The sequence below is a fragment of the Phodopus roborovskii genome, unplaced genomic scaffold (genome assembly GCF_943737965.1).
Source record: "Phodopus roborovskii unplaced genomic scaffold, PHOROB, whole genome shotgun sequence".
NCBI lineage: Eukaryota > Metazoa > Chordata > Mammalia > Rodentia > Cricetidae > Phodopus > Phodopus roborovskii.
Window position 1 is genome coordinate 2,981,904 of NW_026126576.1, and position 25,066 is coordinate 3,006,969.

A 25,066-nucleotide genomic window follows, 5' to 3' on the forward strand; every position below is an offset into this window, starting at 1 on the left:
CTGATGAGGTAAGCAATGCTAATATTCATTTTTAAAGTACCTATATCTATATAAACAGCTTAAAGATTATTGATTGTTGATTGATCACTTCTATAAGCTTAAAGCTACTATGTCATCATTAACCTAAGGTATTAGAATCAGTTCAAAGTCTGCTGGTACAAGGTGGTGATTTTATCTCTGTGGCAAAGCTTCTGCTTAACATGTATGTACAAGACCCTGCACTCACCAAAGCCAAGTGCATTTGCTAAAGCTGTCTCTGAATACAGCCACCACTGTCGATGTGTGAGGTACTATGAGATAGGACAATCAAGGGAGTAAGAAACATCATCTGATTCCCTAGTTCCCTGCTCTCTGCCTGTGTGACAAGAACTCAGCCCATTCTCACATGCAGACCAAGGCTCGTGGAACTCTCAACTCTCTTCTGACCCACTGCCTAATTTTAGCATAAGATTCAATGCAACATTTGTGCAGACAAATAAGGACTACAAAAAAAAAAAAAAAAAAAAAAAAAAAAAAAGGAAGAAAGAAAGAAAGAAAGAAACAAAAGAAAAGAAAAATCAAACAAACTCAGTCTGCGGGAATCAGACTGTGTCTTAGATCCACTTACTCTCGAACGTGTCTTAAGACATGAAAAGGCCTATTCTTCTCCAGGCTTGCCTCCTTGCTGTTCTACCACTGGACTGCAGACACATAACCTTTTAGGAGGAAGACGAGCACAGTGCATCTAAACAAGGAGACTTTCAGTGTCACAGAAAATCTGTGCAGTCTCCACAGCGGCCTGGCTGACAAGATTGCAACAAATACCTTAAGTGCATCAGTGGGCATTTTTCAGTGCATGGCCTCCTGCTCTGCCTATGGATAAAGATGTAATTCAATCACTCTGCAGTAAATGGACAGCATCAACATCGGGACAGGGAGAGCCAGTACCACAGCAGCCTAGAATCTTTCTGTTAAAGTCATCTAAGGTTTGCTACTGGGAAATTAAAAAAAAAAAAGTAATAAAGACATTACAATAGATTCCAAGGCAAGATCAAAGACTGGTATCCAGGCACCTTTATCCTTCACCCCTGAGAAGCTGGAAATCCAGGAAGCTGTGTCTGGGGTAGGCTACAAACCAATCCTTCCTATTCACCTTGCTGTTCTTCAGTCCCTTCTAGACCACTAGGCTTAAAGCATCTTTTAGCTCCTTTCATGACTACCAGTGACATTCCAGAGGAATCTTCAAGCAGACTTGCAGTTATTAGTTATAACATATATGTTACACTCACTCAGAAAACCTGATGGATTTTACTCTCAAATCTGGTACGTATACAGACATGTATGAATATGTGTGCCACTCAGGAGGGATACATTCAGAGGCATAGGTAACATCACAGGGTATATCTATGAAGACATAAATGGTACAAGACTACACATCTAGGCTGTGTGTGCATGTGCAAGCACATACGGTAAGGTCAGCTACTGCTCCTACAGTCCCAATGGGATGGCCAAAACAACCCAATTTAATTAAACCAAGCGCACACACACACAACCAAGCGCACACACACACACACCAAAAAAAAAAAAAAAACATTAAACCAAGCAGCACAAGGAAACCCAAGCCCGAGTCATGGGGTAACACGTGATGTAGGAGGTTGCTGCCACAGGAACATGGTGAAATATATTTGTGTGGGAGAGGTACAGTAGGAGTAGATCCTAAACTAATGATTACACAGCACAGTCCAGTAAGCACATCAACTGGTCACATCATCACTGTCAAGGGTTATGTCCTGTTTATAACTGTATGTGCTATACTTTCCACACAACCGACAACTCGGCGAGATTAGTACACGATCAAGGCTACAAACACTGGGGAAATGCCTCCATCTGTACAGTTACAATGACTACGCTGTCAGCGAAGGGATTTGTCAGCTCCGTTATGTTATCTGGCCACCACTGTGCAGGTGGTCACATACCAACACATCACTACACAATTATGCAGGACTGTACACTGCATTTCAGACAGCATTTTTCTGATATAACAGTACATATCTAGTTAAAACGGGGTGTACAGTGCTCAGCATTGTAGAAAACATATGATATGATACCGCACTTGCGTAGTTTATAAAGTGAAACTTTTTCACTGAGCCATTCAGACTTCAAAGCAAAAATAGAGAACTTGCTTTTGCCTGACAAAAATGTTTTGCTATGAGAAATTCTGGCAAGGGTCCTTGCCCTCTGTGTCCACAAGCTCCCCATATGAAATATATAGGAAAGGCTCTACATCGAGTAAACAGGGAAAAAACTGTCCGTTTGAGAAGCATTATATATTCCATTTCTGATGTGTATTGAAACGCTAGCAGTAGTGTTTCTGGGTGTGACAGAATGGACACACAGCTTCATTTCCTTAGGGCTTTAAAGGACACGACGCAGTCAGGATCTTAAAAACAGTCCAAGCTTCACCTATCACTCATCAAAATCTCAGGGCATTAAAAACATAAAGACTTAACTTACAAACCGGAACAACGCACCAGCTGGGACCATCAGGGGAAAGTGAGGTTCAGTCCAATTCACCCTCATTAAATCTCTCCTTAGTTTCTATGCTGAAAAGGCCCACGCTTCCTTCTGGGAACTCGATGAAGAACATGGGTTCCCCCACTTCGGGGAGAAGCAGTGTAAACTAGCACTAAGTGCTGTGTTTCCTTAAACCAAGACTTGAAATTGCCCACAGCACACACCACTGTCGCCTTCGAAGGTGCTCAGAGCCAAGGCATTCAGTTTGCATAGAGTGAGCTCCTGGCAGAGGACACACTTGGCCTGGAAGCCTTGAGAACCAACCCTTCCAAGGAGGAACTGTGAGAATTCTGCCAGGGCTCCTAAGCCGAGTGCAGATCTAAGAAAGTGCTAACTCCATGTTGAAAAGGTGAAAATAATTAGATGCTTCGAACCCAAACCATAGTGAATACATCCTGAAGTAATTATATGCGCATCCAAGCCCCATGAACACAACCAGGTTTCGCAGAGACACGGAAAAGGCAAGGCCATCTGTCCTCCGTCCAGGCGGAAGGCAGTACTGACCACAGACGGGTGGGGAAACTCCTACCTTTCCCGTTTGGGAGTGTGGACTGAGAGTTGTCCATTGGTAGAGGCGTGCGGGTTCATGATGAGGGAGGTCTTGGAAGGTGCTGAGGATGAGACACATGTGCTGGTCAGGTCTAGGCTGCTGTGATTGCTGCCTGTGGTCTCCTCTGCAGTGTGGGCACTTGTCACCTCTTTCCACAGCTGCTGCAGTTCCGTTGGAATCATGCCTGAAACAAACAAATTGGATAATCAAATCAATTAACAGCTAATTCCATCCTCTTCAAACAGTAATTAAATCAAAGAGTCAGTAAACAAAGCTTAGTGTTAGGGGGGCTTTGGGGTGTTCACACTTTCCTTTTTTCCCCTCCAAACTATGGCAAATACAGTAGTGATAAGTGCACCCTCCCACTGGGCCACCATTGAAGTCCCCTCTTCACACAAAACAGACACCTTGAAATGGATGCAAAGCACTGTTACTCTGCAACGGCATGACTCCCTTCATCCAAAGGCTGTTTCTCAGATCTACAAGGGTAGAGAAAGGCTAGCTTATGTCTAGGAGGCCACAAAATAAAATTTGTCGAACTGTAGTCCCATGACAACACGAACCACAAAATGAGTAATTTTTGTGCTTAAGTCTTAAATGATGACAAATAGCTTTGTTATTGAATACAGTTTTTATTAATCACTTTTAGACATAAATTATGAATTCATACCATCTTCCTGAAATGCTTTTCAACTTTTAACAGTCAAATTGATTATACTATGATTATTTCATTAACACACCTATCTTCCTCATTAATTTTGGTTTCTAGTACCACATGCTTAATTGATGGATGTGTCTACTGAAGATTGTGTAACTTTTTATACAAGTAACACTATTATTACTGTCATTTCTGAGATCAATGCTAATGAGCCATTTCAGAGTAAAAAATGGAAAGGAAAATAAGCTTAGGGTAATAAAAGTTCTTGTTTGTTTGAATGGGGTCAAAATGGGCAGGGGTCTTCAAAAAATACTTTTCAAACTTTATTTTCCCTGAGATGAGATGCCATCAGGATGTTAAGCTCATCGCTGTGGACCGTTTTATCGTTATCCGATCCAGCATAGCTTCTATAGGCCAGACTTCCCAAATTCTAGTTCACTGTATATTTTAGGTTGGGTTAAATGCCCAGAGAGACAGGTTCTGAACTGCACCTATGAACAGCAGAAGCTTTAGCTTCCTCTGAAGGAGGAGAAACAGCCACACACCCTGACATCACAAGGCAACTCCCCTCGGAACTGCATGTCTGGGCTGTAGTTCGTCATCTGCATGAGCTGGAACACAGCTCTCCTAGAAAGCCAGCCATTTTCCGGTTAAATAGCAACAGCCGAAACAGGCTTGTTTCTTACCAAACCAAAACGTACTGGTTTGAAAAGGAGAAGGCTGTATGCATTATATTCATTTGAAACACATCATAAAAAAATGCCAAGGTCTAAATTTAATTTATTTTTGTCATTTAGAATACAATGGCTAGATAATCATCTCAACGTGATCAGCCAAACATCTTTACTTTGCTAAACTGTTAAAGATTTTAATTATGCTAGCATTGGAGAGCACTGGTCTAATGAGGCGATGGACTCCAGAGAATCCGAGTGGTTAAGAACTGTGAAATGAGTCTGATAGGATTTTTTTATATTCACCGTAGATCGTTTGCATATCAAAGAGGAGTAAATTATTGCACAGCAGACCAATAACCTTCCCCGCCTTTCTAAGAGGAGCAGTAACAAAAACAGTTGGTCTCTCCAAGCAGTGCTCCAGGAAAATGTTCAAATGCTGAAGTATTTGCAATTAATATATATTATAAAGGAAGCCTCAAATAATACATTGAGTGGTCAGAGATCCTTCAAATGCATCCTCGACAGCTGGGTGGGTTTCCTTCTCCCTTCATAAAAAAATCAAATGCCAATTATATTTTGATGGATTTTGTCCCAAATGAGCATTTAGTTATTAGGCATATTCAATTATTCCTTGTCCCCTGAAATCAAACCTCGAGGCAAATTAAACAAAGGGAAAGGTCATGACACAATCCTGGGTACGGTTTCGCTGCATGTGAGCTATTATTTTCAAACACCTTTCAAAGTGACAGGTAGGATGTGCCTATAGCTAGCAGGTCTGCCACTGTGATCCACACACTGACAATTACCGGTAAACAAAGCTGACCCTTGGACCAGGCTTTACTCGGTTGAAACAATGGTGGGGGGGGAATGGGAGGGAGCAGGCTGGTCTGTGGGCGAGGGTGTATTGATATGAAGGCATATAAGTCAACATCTATTTTTATTTTCCAGTGAGTAAACACAGGAAAAGGAATAGCCACCTATTTTTCAACTCAGACTAATTGATTTCTGGGTCAACTACAAGGGGAAGAACATGGGTCTACTGACAGCTGCCTTCACACCTTCCTTCTGAGAAAAGCAAGACTCCGTGGTTAGTCTGAAAGGACAGCACTTCTCTGGCAAATTAAGATCGAGACAAATGTGTTCACTACTTGTTACACTTGCACAGTGCAGTGGTGCTGATTCTGGGTTGCTTTTTTTCCTGTAGGCTGGCACACCAGGTTCAGCATCCACATGGACCAAGTAGAAAGAGGGGACTGAATAAGTGACAATAGATACCTTGGGCCAAATGTCAATGTGATCATCAGACTCAGAAACATTCTCGATAGACTGAAGGCAGAAGAAGCAACTGATTCAATTCCTCCTTTTTAGTTGACTGTTAATCAGTGACTACTAGCCACTCCAGAATCCTACACTTCATGGCAGAGTTAAGACAGACAGCAGCTAAGCTGGTACCCATCAGAGTTACATGGATGCCCCTTTTTAGTTATCATGTGCTTCAAGGATGTGGAGCTTACATTAAAAAGAAAAGAAAAGATTACAATAAAGAGAAATGGGACAATTCTGTATGAAACTATTGGTAGTAAGGACAATCAAATGCTGAACGAATGGGGTGAGAACAGATAGACTTAACTATGGCAAACAGAATGGAGGATCTAGAACAGCAGGTATCAACCCTGGGCTGCATGACCCATTCACAGGGGTGACGTGATTTTGTAACTGTAGCAAAATTACAGTCATGTAGTAGCAATGAAAACAATTTTCCAGTTTGGGGTCAACACAACACGAGGAACTGTATTAAGGGGTCACAAAATTAGGAAGGTTGAGAACCACTGCTTTAGAATAATCAAAACAAAAACAAAAAATAAACAAGCAAACAAAAAGACCTCTACTATAAAATATCCAGAAAAAGGACTTTAAAATATCACGTGCTTTCCCTATACTTTCAGATTTACACATGGGTTTAAGGTAACTTGGCACGGCCATGCACGAGCTGCAGAAGAAACCCTGATGGTTTTATTTTGCAGTAGGCATCACCAGCACTTTCAGATACCTAACCCTGGTGCCTCACTATGTTTCTTTTATTCTTCCTCTTCTCTCTCTCTCTCTTTTTTTTTCCAGGACAACCTGTCCCTTCATTATAAAAGAAAATGCAAGCACAGGTTTAAAAAATGTATGTTGTGGGGACAGTTGACAGATTACTGCTTGTGGAACTCAATTTTATAACCCCAGGTATCACTGGCTCCAAGACAAACAGTTGATCAACCTTTTTTTGTCCTTGTACACCCGTACCCAGGTGACCATGTTCAAGCAAGCAGAAAGTTGATTTAAGCCTCATAATGACATCAGTTTTAAGCCATCATCTCTCGGATAAAAAAGAATTGTGTTGCAGTTCAAACGTGACTGAACGCTCTCGAGCCACTCTGCTGGGGAGGATGGGGAGACCAAAGTGAGCTCCTGCTTCATGAAAGATGTCAGTAACTTTGATCCACTTTGTTCCCATCGTCAAACGCCAGCAATGCCAACATTTACATGCATGCTGTCTTGGATGCACATACAGGCACCCCTTAGACTCTACATATGCTTCTACCTAATGTTGCAGGCACTAATAGTTACAGCCGACTGCTAAGCGTATCAATCAATGCCACGACTAGTGAATCGCCTAAGGTGTCTCAGACGTGCTACTGCAGAGATGACGCTGCATGCATCACCACGTTCATTTCTTCCACATTACACATGAGCTTGTCTTGTCACTGCCCAATTGCCCTCTTCTGGACAGCTTAACTGATGTACTGTAACAATGAACCTTAGTGAGCAACCTTAATAGTATAGGAGCGGTGGGAAAAGATGAGAGCAAGTGAAGTCCGGTGGGTGTGTCAGAACAGCCTGCCATGTTTCCAACAATAAACCAAAGGGTGTAATTAATGCAGGTTATAATATTATGCAAGCACAAAAATGCATTAGCCAAAGTGTCCTTCCTTTGCCCTGTGCTCAGTTCCCACTTCTTCCCACCGGACAGCAACAGAGGCGATGCCTCTCAGCTACCACGCAGCTCAGTAGACAAGGCAAGGACAGGTGGGAGGGCAGGAGGAAGTGAAAGAAGGAAAGAGACACAGTTTTAGCATTGCATTAAAAGCAAAGAAAACAACAACAAAAACCATAAGGGACAGATGTTGGGTGTGGTTGACTCGGGAGACAAAAACCTCAACAGACACGCCTCACTGGCTCCATGCAACACCAAAAGTTTCTAGACAAATGACTGCCTCTTCAGCTGGACAAGAGAGACCCATCATTCTCACCCTGCGTCAGAGGAAGCTGTAGCTACCATCTATCCAGAGGCAACTACAACAGGAACGACTACAGGCCTTAAGGGTGTGGCTGCAGTACCACACACAGTCATTCTCGAGCATTTGTAGGATCCCAGTGTGGATAGCAGGGAGCAAAGATGCTCAGATAGATTCCCCGTATCAAAAATCATGCATTACTCTGGATCTTGGTACACACCTAAATTCTCAGCTGTTGTTCAAGAGAATAAGACAGGAGTTTGGGGCCTTCCCAACTCACTTTCCAGACAGTGAGAGATACTGTCTGGAAAGGAAGGAAGGAAGGAAGGAAGGAAGGAAGGAAGGAAGGAAGGAAGGAAGGAAGTCCCAGAGGAAGGGAGGAAGGAAGAAAGGAAATAAAAAGAGAGAAGAGGATGTCATGGAATTTAATAGAACCTATGATCATTCTATTTAACTTTCAATCAGTCCTACGTTACTTATGGTACTTAATACTGTGCTAATAATTAAACATTGTTATCTATGACTATTGGTAGAATAACAAAAAAGGCACCTGTCCATGTTCAGCCCAGACAGCAGTATGGGTTCTTTTCTGTCTCTCAATATGTACTTGGTAGAGTCTGAGAATGTGGACTGCACATGTACGGAAAGATGGGTAATTGGGACAAGGGAATTGGCCTTTAAACATAGTCACAGCCTTCCAACATCCTTCCTCCCCATTCCCTTTTTAGTCCTGAGTAAATCAGAGCTGGTTACACCCTGAGGGTCTCCTAAGAATACCTACAGATCACCTTTATCTCTGATACCAGCAACTTTTCAAAAAAGATTCAAGATAGCTACTGAACACTGATACTTTTCCAGGCTGGAGAGATGGCTCTTTGGTTAAAAGTACTGACTGTTTTCCCGGAGGACTGGGGTTACATTTTCAGCACCCATATGATGGCCCAAGGTCACCTGTAACTCCAGCTCCCAAAGACCTGACACCCTCTTCTGGCACCCATGGGTGCTACATTCACATGGTACACAGACAGACATGCATGCAGGCAAAACACCATACAACACATACAATGATGATGATGATGATTATGATTATGATAATAATAATAATAATAATAATAAAAGACAAACAAACAAAAAAACACCAAAAATCCTTCATACTTTTCAAGCAAAGTTAAAAAAAAAAATAACATGAGTGCTCCACTCACTAGCTAAAAATCAGCAGAAAAAAGTATAAAAAAGAAACAGAAACAAAACAAAAAAATATTCCACTGATTTTTAAAAAACAGATTGATGTTAACATCCATGGTGGAAATAAAACTGATAGTATGCCTAAATATTTAATAAAAAAAAATAGTGTTTAGGGGGCTGAAAAGATGCTGCAACAGTTAAGAACACTGGCTGTTCTTCCAGAGGCCCTGGATGCGATTCCTTGCGCCCACAGGGCAGCTGACAACTGTCTGTAATTCTAGTCCCAGAAGGTCTGACACTTTCTTCTGGCCTCTATGGGCATCAGGCACACACATGGTATACAGTCATACATGCAAATAAAAATGCAATTAATGAATAGTTTTTAAGTGGTGCTTATATAAAATAGTACTAAGATACTAAGATTTCAATGAGAAGCCCCGCATCATGGACTCAGGTTGAGGCAGGAGTATTGTGATTTCCAGGTTAGCCTGAGCTATGTCAGAAATCCTATCAGAGAAGGAGAAAAGGAGAAGAGTGGGGGAAAGGGAGGGAGGACGGGGGTGGGGAGAAAGAAAAGGGGGGTGTATGTAGAGACAAAGATGAGAGGGGAAGGAGGAAGGGGAAAAAAAGAACCTTGTATGTTATAAAACATGTCTTAATATGTATGATTAAACAGTATGTTTTAAGAACATTCAGAACCGAAAGGCCCAAAGACTACACTGAAATACCTTTGATTTCCTTTCTCCCCAACGACTGCAACACTGTCCCTGTGAGCATTTGGATCCCCGACTCTTCCTCTTGACATCAACAGGCACTGCAAGGGCCCATCTGCTTTTTTGGTTGTTTGCCTAATGTCTCTCTGTACATGTTTCAGGTGGGCATTTCTCCTCATCCCAAGCAGGCAGAGATCAAGAAACACCCTCCTCCCCTGCCCACTGCCTCCACAGAGCTACCTCCCGGATAATGGATGCATACCTTGAGCAAGAGGTTGGAGGGGAAGGGCAGGCTGCCCGGGCTGAATTGTTAGAAGGCCTTGGCGCTGCAGAGACAGGAGGTGCTGCTGCTGCAGCTGCTGCATCTGTAGAAGCTGCTGCTGGAAAGCCAACTGCTGGGTAGCCACCTGCTGTTGCTGCAAGAAACAGTGAGGGGCAGAATGAGATGGCCACTTTCCAATGAAGGTTAAAAGGGTGCATGTTTCAAAACTCGCCGCCATCTCCAAAAACCTGAGGACTGCCACCTGAGCTCGGCGGAGGGCTCAATGTCAAGGTTTAAAAGGGACACAACATAGCATGTCTGAAGACAGGTAAGGGGGGGGTCTGTGTTCACTCTTCTGATGCCCCCCCAAGTAAAGGATTCCTTTGACAAGCCTGCTTTCCCAATCCCAACAGTGGGAAAAGCTTGACTTCTGTAGTTACCAAATGAACTTTTGAGACTTTGAAATCTGTAATTATTCAGACTAGAAAGGAGATTTCATCCTTCTAGTCTGGAGGGATTTGAACCTTACACCCTTGAGGTGTAAAAGAGCAAGATGTCTCCCTCCTTGCCTGCATTGTTGAGGACCTTTCACTAGTGTTTATCATTTCTGACATAAATAAATGAGAAAAAAATCAGACCTTTGAAGAAGAAAAACTTCATCTAATATTGTTAATTAGCCATGACAAACGATGAAATAACATTGTAAATCTTTCACAGAAACAGCCACTAGGTTTTAATTACGAACATTCATAATTTAGCAAACAACATCGTACTCCACTATTGAGTGTTTAATGGGAACAGGCTCTCCAAGCTTTAAGATCCTTCAGTTGGCTTGAGTTTCAACCTCCAAGTCGTCCTGTGTCCCCCGCCCACTTTGTTCTAGAAAGGAGGGGCTTTATGATATGATAAATATCTCTGTTGACTGGACAATGACAGGAGGAAAACTTTTGTTGTGTAAAACATCAATACATCATTCCTGTGTTTAGCAGGCTTTACCCCAGCCAAAAAAATTAATGTAGATTTCCTCAGTAATTATCTGAGTGATAGAAAGATAATACGGTGCAGGACTACAATAAATAGAAGGAAATTATCTAATATCCTTAATCTGCTAGGAATCATATCGAGGTGGAGGTCTTGGCTACATTATGGCTAACAATTAACCCTTTCCAAACTGAACCCAAGCATATATATATATATATATATATATATATATATATATATATGTATCTTTAAGGAACACATAAGAGCTCTCTTAAATTCTGAATATTATTCCAAAGGTCAGGGAGACTTTTACAACTAAGATGATGACCAGTGTTTTTAGAGCCAGCTTTGCTTAATAATGATATTTGACAAACAACCTCGTTCACTTAACCTAACACATGACCTTGATCTGATATGACCGTGAAATGGTGTGTGCACCAAGACCTTCTGATGCAAAGTTCAAAGGAAGAGAAGAACGGTGGTTTCCTTTTGGCCTCCATGCAGTTTATTTTACAGTAAAAAAAAAAAAAAAGGGAGAAAAAAAAGTCATCGTCCTCATATTAGTAACCAATTTCAGACTTACCACCACGCCACTGAGAAAGTTAATTGAGTTTCACTCCAAAAAACAAAATCTATACCACTAACAACAAAAATTTAAATAAATTTAAATGAAAAGCCAGTACTTTCATTTTAAGAACAGCATGCAGAAAATGATCCAATTGTTTTCACCCCTTCCCAAGTTACCACATTAATGTGAAACCCAGTGATAGTTATATTCATGTCAAAAGGATTCTCACTTCTTCAACAGATATTAACTCATGACATTAAAGAAGAGCGATATGGACACAGTAAAAGACTGGGGAATTAGCCCCTGTTGAAGTCAAATATAAGGGAGGGGGTGGAGGATGGGGTGGATTCTTCCTGTCTTACTGTAAATGAATGTTTAAAAATTGTGTATTTATACAAAATGACTGATGCCTTTTTCTGTTGTCCGTGGCCATCCCTAGGAAAGGCCCATGAAAGCTGTCCACGTTTGAAAAGCCAGGATATAAAAGTATACAAGGCCCATTGTCCAAAGAAGAATTTAAAAGCAACACTGGTTGCCAAACCGTGCTCCCCACCCAGTTACCAAACACAGGATACGAGGCCGTTTGTTTACTTCTCACAGTTGAATGCATACAAAAAAGGTCTCTGCACAGTCCCGGGACAGGTCAGCAGTCAGTGTTAAAATGCTCAAATGCCCTGATAAACCTTTCGGTTCAGGTCCCCTCCCTAGAGCTGCAGTCAAAGGTCTGTTTTCCTTTCTTTGGCTACTCCCTACTGCCTAACATAAACTGTCATAACTGCCCAGGACAAACGGCCCTTTTAAAACAATCGACTTAGCCGCCTTACCACACAGGATGGCACCCCCACAAACACCAGGCTGGATTTTAAAGCCAGTTCTCCCAGCTACTCCCCCAAACTAGCCGAGTCCAGAATGCAGAGGCTGTGCTTCTGTGGTGCCCTGGGCTACATCTCTGACACCATCAACACCTATCTCCAAAAGGAGCATCTTGTGTCTGGTTCAAACTTCCCAGGGAGTACCAAACACACCTTCAGGGAAAAACACAGAGAAGTCCACAGGTAATCAGAAAAGGGGAAAAACAGGAGAGGAAGTACCTGAAGGCAGAAAAGAATGTGTCTCTAAGGACAGCACATTCATTCCGTAAAGATATACACCAGCTCCATCTGCCAATGTCTATGTTCAAAACCTGTCAAAACTATCAGCAGCAGGCGACCCCATACAGCTGCCACCATGTGATGCTTTCACCATAGCACAGGAGGTCCATCACCTGCATGGTGGTTTTGGGACACAAGCCCTTGACATTTCAGAAAAGCAGGATCTCCTAACTACTGGTGTAACAGCCCAGGGGCATCATAAACACACAGGGAAATCCAAGGACTCACTTGTCTAACCCTACCTGCCTTGCCTTCCTCTCAGTACACCGAGGCCACACCAAGCCATGGGTCACAACAAGCTCACAGTCCTCAGGATGCAAGCAAGCAAACAAAAACCAAAACCTATTACAGTGCAGAACCCTCTTTGCCTAAGACACAACATGCTCATGTGGCCATCACTCTGGCCAAACTCAGATGTCACTGTCATGTTTGTGTGCCCCCCCCCTTCCTGACAACAGCACGCACGTTGGGAACTCTCTCTCTCTCTCTCTCTCTCTCTCTCTCTCTCTCTCTCTCTCTCTCTCTCTCTCTCTCTTCCACTGGGGAACTCCCCCCACTCCTCCTCTTTCTGGAGCCCTCAGAGCTCATCTGAACTTTCATGTCTTCCCAGCACGCGGATGTGCTTTCCAAACTCTGTCTACAAGACCAAATAAGAGGTTAATAAGAAGTGGCAACGGGAAGGAAGAACACAACCCCTGGTAACTGATAAGAGTGACAGTGGCAGCCCTTTTTAGTGTGTCTTCAAATATAGAGTTAAAGATCTTTAAAAAACTAAATTTTGATGCCTTTGAAAAGAAAGAAGCACAAAATAACAACAGGGGGTTATTGCCTGCAAGCCACGGGGGAGAAACTCCATAATTCTTCTTCTCCCTTTTGAAGGCTGTGAGAAATCTGATTCAAAAAAGCAACAGCAGAAGGGGAAACCTCTTGAGGCTGTAACCATTTCCTGTGATCATGCATAATGTGCTTCAAAAGTGGGTTTTTACCAACTCTGTTGATCAATTGCACCTCCTTCATAGCCCTTCTTTTTTCTGCTGTGTTTACATCTGATGTGACTCAATGACAAGCACTGTCTGAGACTGTGAAACAGGCCTGTCATGTTGATTTATGGGCGCATCAAACCCCAACTTGTCCAAACTGAAGCTCGCAGTTCATTAATTAGAGAGTTGTGACTTTGAAGTCAGCTTTCAGACTGTGGTTTTTAACATTTGGCTTAATTTATATGCTCTTGAATGTGGATCTCTAAGGGAAAAAACTGAAATTCCCTCCTTGTCTTTGAACTTCTTTTGACCGCACAATAATCATTTCTTTGTCCAGAGTGATGCCTGCAATCCCAGAGTCATTAAGGCGCATTGAACTGCCACTGATGAGTAAGCCCCGCTGAATTAGAAAAACAGCCAGGAAAACAAAGCTGAGAGCCTTCTGCGGGGTGATATCTCACAATTACATGCCTTCCCTCCCCGTGCCATTTCCATTTTAATTACTGTTAGTCCTTTAGATTTACATTTTAGACACTTTTTAATCTGTTCCCTTTTTTATTAGAGCAGCGCCTGGTAGCGAGCCACTGTCCTTAAGGTTGTGTCAGCATTTTCATTAATATGCCTCCTCCCCTTTACCCCCAAACTGCCCCTGCTCCGCGGGGGGTTTACAAGCAGCCTGCTAAACAGGACTCGGGGTGGGGAAACTTGGCAGAGCATGGAGAGCGAACCCAATTTGTGTAAAGGGAGGAGCTGGCATGGAGAGAAAAGTCTGGGAAACTCCCATGTGTAAAACCATCATCCATACTCATGTGAGGGGCAGGGATGGGGAGTCAGTCACCTGGCAAGACTCCCTCCATAAGGGCAAAGGAGCTGACTGTGTAGGGCTGGCAGAGAAGCAAGAAAGCGGTAGCACACTGCTGTCCACGGAATTAAAAACTTGGTTGTAACGGGAGAGATACTGAAGCAAGAGCTTTTGGGCTGCTGTGAAATATGATAGGGTGGGAGGGTCCCTAGGCAGCTCCCAAGAGTGACAGCACTTCAGAACCATACGGAAGCATACGGAAGGCAAAGTGGAGATGAAACCCTCGGGAGGTCTCATGGTGTGTGGGTCTCCAAGCATCACCTGCCTGCGCAGTTGTAGCCAAATGCAGTATATTATGAACACTACAAAGAACTGGGAGGTAGAAGTAGATACAGCATAGTGGTGGTTTGCTTTTTCCTCAGTCAAGTACAGATGACCTGAGCCAAAGTCCCCCTACTTTAAGTCATGCTATCTAGTGCATGTACCAGGAATTAGGACATGCCCAACATGCAAGAGGTCAAATGAAGATGGGGATGCTTAATCATCCCCATCTTAATGTCTTATTTGCTTGCCTGACCTCACAAGGAGTTAGCTCGCCAATGGAAAAAATCATTGCCACCTGCCCAAACACTTCAGTTCATCAAACAAACAAACAAACCAATGATTAAATGGTGGGACCCCCCCAAAAAAACCTAAGTATATATCCTCCAGTTTTGTCCCTCCCCACGCTGGCTGCATGCTGCCCTCCCTTGTGCCAAAGGAGCACAGAACACCGCTCATGATGCTGTCACTACACAGAGGTACACTGCGCTGTGATGTGAAGTATGGAATCGAGAAATCTTTGCACAAACAGGACAGTAATTCTTGGTCTGAAAAGCCGAGAACCGATAGAGTCAGCTGAGTTGGGCCATCATTTAAAAGATGAATGACAGTTTAATAGCCGCTAGATAGTCCCCTGAGATCTGAGGTTTGAGAGTAAAATATGCATTGTCGGTACCTCTTTCGGTTGTTTTCCAGCATGTTGCTGTTGGAGAAGTTGAAGCTGCAACTGTTCTTGTTGTTTTTTATAAAATTCTTGAAGCTGCTGCTACAAGAGAGAGAGGAGGGGACGGTAAGTAACAGACGACCGAGGCCCACCATCCCTCTCCATGCCATGCACAAACTGTGATTTGAAAAATAGCATCCTTTTATCTGGAATGGCCTGACCTTTTACTTTGAAACCTGACAATAAATTCCACGCACACTGACTATTCTTGGCATTAAGGTCTGAGGAGTAATCTCAAAAATGAACTGATGAAAAACATACCATTTTCTACACAAATTAATTAAAATAAGGCAAAAGGATGACCTTTGATTGTACAACAAAGCCAAGATGCCCTTGCAGAGTCTGGTCAGCCTCTAGTACAGGCTTTCTAAATTATGGGGGGGAGGGGCAAGGAGGGTCTCACTCTTGGATACGTCAATGGTGTTTCGAACTTCCTTGAGTGTGTCCTCATCATTTTATGCTAGTGACTTCTATCCCTGTAGCGGCTAGCCTTAAATGCTGGGTTCAGGTTGCCTCTTAAATCTGAGGATTATGTCCCCAAGACACAAGGACAGTCACAAGTTTATCCGAACATCATATGTTTGGAAAAAGTAAACTCTGTGCCTTGAAAATTAATGAACTCCTAAATGCTTCTTTATATGTCCATGGGGGAAAAAGTTCAAAGGTAAGACTTAGAGTTGAAATGGGGACTTCAAGAGCAGTCTGTACAAACTTGCTTCCAGTGTACACCTCATGTCGCCATGATTCATGCCATTTCCAAATCTCTTGGCTTACCAAATAAAAGACTGTAAAGCTATGTAAGTCTGGAAGATCTTTTTCTACCAAGTCTAATCACAGCCCTAATGAGTCTCAGTCCACAGCGCACTCTCCAGACCTGAGCTCTGGACCCTTCATTCCGCTCCTTCAGGGCCACAGATGCCACACTTATCACTCGGGGACCAGGTAGCACTTTGTGCCACTTAGCCTGCCATGTTTATTCTTCAATAGGGGAAACAGCTGTGTGGATGAAGGGAACTGTGAACCGAGTTGTAGGGCTCTGGGCTCTGCAGAGTGGGCAGAAGGAGGACAATTACCTGTTGAAGCATGAGGGCCTGCTGCTGCTGGAGGAGAACCTGGAGCTGCTGGGGGCTCAGCACTTGCTGCTGGAGGATCTGCTGCATTTGTTGGGGAGTGATAACCTGAGGTGTCATCATAGCCACTGACACGGGGACCTGGAATATTAACAGAGGGTCAAGTAGGAAGCCAGGAAGCCACACACCTCAGCCCTCCAGGGTCTGCCTACTTCAAGAATTGACCAATTTCCTACCTACTATGTTTACGGTGAAGAGATACAACCACAATCCTATATAAACCCTTGTACAATTATCATCATCAATTTTATTGTGATGTTGTTGCTAAGTACCAAATTCAGGGTATCACAGAGGCAGGGCAAGTCAAGAAATGGAAAAGAAAATCTCGCAACCCGGATGGCTTTCCAAGCCAAGAAGGAAGCACATCTTAACAAACGTTATCAGGATTAGGGGCAGATCCAACCTTATTCACAACAGATCTCTAGGCAAAATGAGCTGTGAGAAGTAGCACTTCAGTTTTGTTTTAGGGAGGAAATTAAGGAGGAACAAACAGCTTTGTAGCCACAGCTGGTATGACCCACTTCCCTTGTGGACAGTGATTTTCAGATTTTCAGAGTCAAGGATGCTTAGTCTAGGGTGGAGGACAGTGGGGAGAGAATCGTGAACCCACCTTCTGAACTTAAAACGTGGGCCCTTCCTTAGATGCCTTTTACCCTTCCTTATTCACCCAGCATACAGATGTCTCCATTCTTTCATATTATGTGTGATACCGGTAAAAGCTGCTTTCCATGACATTTCAGTGACAAACAGCTACAGTGATGAACTTGATAGCATTTTGTATTTGCAACTGTTAACACGTTTCTGCACGGGCATCTTTGCAAGGGACCTGCACACTATATCTGAAAGGATGATGTCTTGTTCAGATAAAACACTGACATTAAAATGACAGGCTGTCTTGGCCAAGGTTACACAAATTGTATTCAAGCGGATACCTAATGACAATGCTATGAATTCTGCGAGCTTTCTAGAATGTAATTTAGCTATTCAAAATAATCACTGCACTTGTGTTTAATTTTCAGACTACATGAGAACCATTTTGTCAGTCCCCGTAATCCAAGAAGACTACTTCATGAAAAATCAACCCCCCATAAAAAGATATGAAAAGAAAAGAGAGAAAAAAACCCATACATATAATAAAAGACAAGAGCCAAATGTCTCCTAAAGAGTAATATTTAAGCATCTTACTTTTCTTTGGATTTTTAGCAAATGTGCCAGCAAGGAGCTAGAAACTGTAAAGGATATATATTTTGTTAAAAAGGGTCTGCTGTCATCTCATGTATTACAATAAAAGGTAATAACATGTTTTGCACTTTGCCTATGTGCCACTTAAAAAAAAAAATCCTGCAGACAATAGCTGATCAAAAGATAAAAGAATTAAAAAAAAAATCTTTCGAGGGAACAGTAAGCAAAAGAGAGAAACGGAGTGTTAATTTTATGTAACATAATGTCTTAATATGCAGTTTATCTTGACTTTTTCACATGACTTGCCCTGTCATTTGCATAGCGAGCTCTCATTCCTAATTTCACACTCATTATGCACTGATGTCCCGATTTCTCAGCATCACTAATTTTGATGAACTAAAAATGGTTCCTGAAGGTCAGATTCACATGCAATGATCATTCTCCACTGTTGTTGTGGCATGTTGTGTGTTGGGGGACAGTTGGGGGAGGTTCATGCACAAGTTTCTTGTGTTTAGAAAACACAAGCTAGAACACTCAAAAAATTTCATTAACCCAACTCGGGGAGGTCATCCATGAATTCTTCCTATTGCAGTGGTTTTTTTAAGTGTAGACATAGTTACACGTAATTTAAAACAGATGGGCATGTCTGAATATTTTTATATGCAAAAAGGGACAGATGTATATGAATGGATAAATTATCCTTTTAAAAAGATAATTCGCAGCATGAAATATCACCAATGATTGGAACACTGAACTTGCGTACAGTCTAGGGCAAACGCCAAGAAGACACTATCAAAACATCTAACCATCTACGTACTAATTCCAATTAGTCAACTTCATCTTCATCCAGAAGAAACTTTCTGAATGTTTAAATATGCACTGGTTGCCAATTGCGATCTTCAGAGCTCCTGAAGCCAACATATCACAATAGAAGTTTACTATTCCTTGAGAGTCGCATGGCCATACAGGAGGCTCACTGAAGCAAACAAAGGAACCATGTTTAAGGTTTCTTTTTCTCTCTGCATTTCTTGGATGGCGTACAACACAAATACTGGTGAGCCAAATGTCTAATGGCGAAGGACAGGAAAACAGACAGGAACAGGGTGGTGTAAAAATCTGAACTGGTGATGAACACAAACCTAAGATCACAGTGGCAGAGAAACAGTAGAGAAACAATCCCCTCGTATTGTAAAAAGTGGTCTGGAGTCCCTGTGTTAGAAAGGGGCACAGGTAAATTTGGGTGGGGGAGGCTGATGGAAACAGTATGGGGGGCCACATAGATTCATGAATGTCAAATCACTTCCAACTAGATCAAGAGTGTATTCTACAGTACATATACTCTACTTTAATAAAGGCAGACCTGAACCATAGTAGGTAATGCATATGTTACTGATTTTTTTTAAACCTTACATTTTAAAAGCATTTTATTTGTAAACCTGGGAAAATACTATATATCTTCTTGAATGAGAAACAACATGGCCCCTTAACTGTCAATAAAAAAAGGGTGGCCAGGGAAAGACTGACAGGTGCAGGTAATTTTTAAATCCTTGCAGAGAGCCAATGGTCTCCAGCTCCTTTTCCCACAGTTACTTCTTCATTGTTGGCAGTCGAACTGCAGAACAGTAGAATGAACTTGACTCTCCTCTGCTTGTTCCTTTTGGACACTTTGATGGAGGGTCTGATGAGTAATAAAACGCTTCAAGCAGCAGGCACAGCCCAGCCAGGGACAGGCGCAAAGAAGCCCGGGTAACCCTCCCAACTAGTGGAGCGGTCCCTGAGTAATCTGAAGTGGGCCATTATATCCTGATGGCTTGAACTCTGCTTTTACTATCTGAAACCACAGTTTCACATCAGTTAGTTCCCAGCCACCAAAGTGGGCCAGGGAGCTTCATTTACAAATGCAGTGAAACAGATTTTGGTCGTAATCCCCCCCCACACACACACACACAGGACAGGAGGTCATGGCAAGGTTTCACAAAAGTATTCGGATGGACCAGAAACCATGGGGGGGGGTTGAAAAGAAACGAGAGAGAGAGAGAGAGAGAGAGAGAGAAAGAGAGAAAAAAGTAGGTGCAGAGTTTAAGGTTTTAAATAGTTAAGAATTATGGCCTCTATACCCACTCCCTTGATTCCCAGTGTCCAGCTTTCTGGTGTAGCTAGTCCCTACTAATACTGGGAATCAAAGGGCATGCGGTACCAGTGAGGGGCTATTACAGCCCACACTTTATTACCCATTACTACTGAGGTCATTAGCGGCAAGAGTGATTGTCGTAGCCCTCACCTATTGATCACTGTAACTGCCATCATTTAATCCTGTGTTGAATGTCTGGAAAGCAGCTAAAGGCACACGAGAGAGAGTGGTTTAGCATTGAGAAATATGGCCAAAGCTTAGAAATTACACTTTGATTCATAAAATCTAGCCAGTGGTTTAAATCAATAGTATTTAAAACAGTCATGTGAATTTGTAACTACAGCTGTCTAATATTTATAGGGCCCTCATTGAGAGTGTTCCATGAAAACTCAACTTTGTCCCCCACAACCCCCACGCCCACCTTACCCTCCTGGAGATAAAAATTCATTTGTGATGCTCTGTGTAGCCACCCGGGCTTGGGCCTTATCTGGGAGGTGAAGCTTATTCTTGATTTTTTTTTTCCCCCTCAGAAGACAATTTAAATACAAGGCAAGGGAAAAATTATCCCTGTGTTATAGCTATGCTAACTGTTTGCATGTACAGAAATGAGTGTGCTGCATGGGGCTGTGTGAGCTCACAATGAATCACAAGAGGCAATTTATGAAGACCTAGAATGATTCTGTCTAGCTGCCTTCAAGGGATCAGAAATTCAAATAAAACTTCTAGCAGGCATTTGTAAGAGTGCTAACCTTAAAATGCTGAACTTAAAAACACATGTGCACCTACACTCTTTATTTGAGCTTTCTGGGATATCATGAATTTAAAAAAAAAGTGAAAACAGTGCAGGATATGCTGTTGACTGATAACCATGGGGCGTGGCCCATCCCAGGTGCACACAAACCCTCCCGAATGGCACAAATACAGCTGTGCTCAGCCATCTGAACCTGGCTAGTATGGGCCTGCTGCTGCTTAACACCAGCAACTAGAGAAGCATCTTTTGCACCAGTGACTGTGGGTAAAGGCTCAAGCACTTCTGGCATAGTTTCCTTTTTCTCCAAAAGGACGCTATATCGCTGGAACACTTGCAGACTATTAAACAATGCACTGTGCTTTCTTCTTGCTCTGACTTTCAAAGTGGGGGAAGGTAGGCAATGGGGAAGAGGACTGTTGAAATTGCAAAAGCAAACAAACAAATAAAAAAAAACTCATAGAAACAATACTTGGTTCTAATCTAGGAGACAATGGAAGGAATTGGGTGGGAGGCAAGATGACACACTATAAATACTGAAATAACATGTTATCATTTCTTTCTCTCCCTCTCCTTTACACTGAAGTTAACTACAAGTGAACCCTGGCCAGCACAAATACACACAGATTTTATACATCCTCTCATAATTGCTATGTATACAAATCATACAACTGAGATGGTAAAAATGCAATACCCACTCCATTTTTATTAATGATCTATTATAATATTTCCATCAAATTACTCACAAACAATTATTTGGAAACTGTTTTTCAACCTCTGATCGTGAGCAGCATGTATGCTCCGAGAAACTCACTAGCCTTCCACACTTTAAGCTGTGTTTGGGTGGCAACTGATGCGGTTAGGCAGTGAGTGTCACCCAGTCAGCCACATAACGAGGGCAAAACAAATTAAATTAGAAGGCTCTAGAATGTCAAAACAAAAGCAAGCAAAGAAAATGGCCCAATTTAAGACAAAAAGAAATTTCTAGGATCATAAGGAAGCTACCATGTATTTGTATAAGGAACCACCTAGGAATATATAGGCCAGTTTTCAAAATTCATAACCAACGGACACAACAGACAGATCAGCAGACAAAATAAATAAATAGATAAAACAAACAACCAAACAAACAGACAAAACCAGACAAACAAACAAACACCCCAAAACTTAAATAAAAAAAAAAAAAACACAAAGAAGTAGCTGTATCACAAAATAGGGAAAAATGTATTTCTGACATAATATTTCTGTCTTTAAAAAAACATGGTATTCATGTGGAAAGTACAATTCTCTTTCATTGTGGAAGCTGCTTTCTGTATAACTCTTTTAACTTAGCTATTTTGCCATATACTGTACAAAGCATTAAGGCAGGTAATGGTTATTATATTAATGCAAAAATCATCTAAGTAGTCACTCATCAGCATAACTGTTCTCTCTGCAACAATACAACCACCTATTAAAATTTTAGCAAAAAAAGAGGCCTCTTTAAAATGCAATTAGCATTTCATTTTTTATCATTTTGTTTATTACATTCTATCAAAGAGAGACTATCTCCCTTTCACGAAGAATTGTTAGGGCCAATACTTGCCTGCCAGTCAGGAGTTATTTCAGGTTCGCAGCCCCAAGAAGCCATCTCCTGCAGAACTGAGTTCTTTTTGTCTTTACATTAAAAACAAATGGTAAAATTCACATTTGTCTACAGCACAGGGAGTGGATGTTGCTGCCCTGTGAATCTCTAGCATTTCCCAGGCACGCAAGGTTACACCTCTAAGCACCAGCCTAATTGTTTTAGTTTTAATAAATATCAGCTTCATTTGCATAAAAATGTAAAGTTTACATAAATTAAATTGCTTCTGCCATTAGCAATTGTTAAATACAGAAAACAATGAGAGCTGTGCATGAACATAATCGCTTGATAAGAACTGTTCTCTTCAACCATTGAACCACTACTATTAATAATAATAATTATTATTATAGTATTATTATTATTTAAATCAAGAAAAAAAGCCTTCTCTTTCCTTCCTCAGTCTCATTTTCCTGTAGGTGGGCTGGAAACTATTTAGTGTGAGTGAGTAAACCATGCTGACATTTCATATTAACAAAAACAACAAAATCATTTTTAAGTGCTGAGAACAGGAGGTAGGGGTGACTAGTCCAGAAAGTTTCTTATGAAATGTCTGACCTACAGATCTTTAACTTCTAAGAGGACAGAGAGGAGACTTCGGCTAAGTGAGTTCTCGTAAACTGAAACATTATTACAAATAATGACAAAGATAGCAACTACATCAACCCTGTTGAGAAATACTTACAACTAAGCAAGCAAGAAAAATTTGTAGATAGTTTTAGATCAAGGGTTACTGTTACAAGAGGGAAAAAAAAATTAAATGTTTACCTTTCCCTAAAAAGATTTTTTTTCCAAACCTTCAAGGAAATATCAGAGAGGATAAACACATATAAATATTTCCCCCACATTATTGGGGGGGGGGAGCACTGTAAGTGCATTTAAATATAGAGGTAGGCCCAAATTAGATCACTGCAAAGCTGAATATGGATTTACCAAGTCACTACCATTTTCCTTTCACCCTTTCAAGAATTACTTATGCAATTTCTCACACGAAATTCCAATACATTCACCTGATTCATCACAGTTAAGCCAAGGAGTACAAATGAGAGTCTAATAAGAAAAAAAAAAAAAAAAATCAGTTGCTTCTTTGACAATTTCTCCATCCATTGCTTTATTCGTAATAGAGATAAAAACCTAACCAAAAGCTCCCTACACATGAAGGGTCAAAATATGTTTTTCAAAACTGCCTTGTAAAATCAACGCAAATGAGGGATCTGTGACGACCCGCCTCATGAAGTGATGTGACAATTAAGACAATTAAGAGCAGCTGGACAAAAAGCTATCCGCAGAGGGGGAAAAAAAAAGTAAAAGAAATTAAGCTGCCACAACCGTAACAGGTTAGATGAAAAAAAAAAAAAAATCAAATTTTAATGTATTCTCCCCTGTGTCGTCTTGTTTTGTCAAGACATCAAATAGAATTGGGAAGTACAAAATAACAAGCCCTTGAGAAATCACAGAAGCTGACCTTTTTGATGTTGTTGATTTACCTTGTTCTCAGTTATTTGAACAATGATGTTTCAGATTTAAGGGCAAGATAAAGCTTAAGAATTAAAACATGATACCTAGGTATCCTAAGAAGCTCACCGGCACATTTAGCCTGCACTTTCATTGATTAGTTGCTTTAACCCAATGTGAACATGAGGCCTAATGCACAGGCTTAATATTCATTTTTCCCCCACTCTAATTAATTTCCTCCAGAAACAACTGCCAGGTTGGAAGGACTCAGGAAAAGAAAAAAGAAAAAAAGGGCATCTCTTCCTATCATTTGATTGCAAACTCCCAGGTTAGCCCTTCCCAGTGATTCAAGGCCCCATAATGTACAGGCAGATGTTTAGCAATGGAGGACTTGAGTTTTCTGTGTTAAATCAAAGGGAGTTGGGGGTAACTGAAAGCACAAGACAGGCACTCTGAAATGAGGAACAGTTTTCAAGGAATAAGGAATACCATGCTGCACCCCACCCTCCAAAAACAAAAACAAAAAAACTTGCACCAAACAACAGCTTTATCTTACAGGGTCAAGACTTTCTGTAAATGTAACACTACAGATAAGCACTAAGACTTCTTGCTCCAAATCTAACCTAGAGGTAAAGCTAGACATGTCAGCAGGAGCCCAAGTACAAGCCTTCTACAAAATCGTAGGACAATGACACATGCAGAATGATTTGTATATGTAAAGGTAGCTTCTACCAAGGCATATATTGAAACAAAAAAGATACAGCAGTCAAAAACATCTGTTTTAAAGACTAAAGGTAAATAAATCAATATTTGCAAGAACTAGAAATTATAAGGACCAAGACAGTTAGCAAGGCTATTTGATGACTGTAACCCCTTGTTACTGACTGCAGAGCTTAACATGAGACACACAGAGAGACACAATGTAGGAGTTTAGTCACTCTAACCTTTTCTGGTCAACTGTTGCTATGGTTTTTCCTTGACTGTAAATCACAAGGAACTCCCTCAAGGGGCTCGTCATTGATCAGTTTCCCCAGTTACTCAGAGCGTCCTTCTAAGGTTCCCCTTAGTGATGTTCATCCACAACGAAGCCACATAATAAAATGAATTTATCCAAGCTTCCTTTTTCTGCCAATACAAACCGTACTCAAATTTTAGTATGAGCAGAGACACTAGCTGCCACCACATTCCCTCCTGATCGTCACAGAAACACAGTAATTCAAACGCCACCCCTGCCATGTTAGCCACGACCGAGCTGGACTTTGATTGCTTTTTAACTCATCTAGATTTTAATTTCCCTGTCTCTTGCCATTGTGTAGAGGCTGGCTGAAAAAGTTGCAGAACTGGTCAGTGTCATAAAGGGGTTTATCTTTCAAGGGACAGCCACTGCCGATGTGCA

At 41.6% G+C, this 25,066-nt stretch overlaps 1 protein-coding gene across 7 annotated transcripts in view; it reads right to left on the reverse strand.

The window, feature by feature from the left end:
• The window catches only part of Foxp1 (forkhead box P1), a 228,855-nt gene that overhangs the window by 70,978 nt on the left and 132,811 nt on the right, over positions 1-25,066 (reverse strand). For 5 of the 7 annotated variants that reach the window (XM_051203459.1, XM_051203457.1, XM_051203463.1 and 2 more), the window contains 4 exons: positions 16,477-16,614; positions 15,356-15,445; positions 9,877-10,030; positions 3,083-3,287 (listed from right to left, as the gene is read on the reverse strand). In XM_051203459.1, the coding sequence (XP_051059416.1) occupies positions 3,083-3,287; positions 9,877-10,030; positions 15,356-15,445; positions 16,477-16,614 (587 nt within the window). The remainder of the gene's footprint in view (positions 1-3,082; positions 3,288-9,876; positions 10,031-15,355; positions 15,446-16,476; positions 16,615-25,066) is intronic. The other 2 variants (XM_051203460.1, XM_051203458.1) reach the window with 1 other exon arrangement.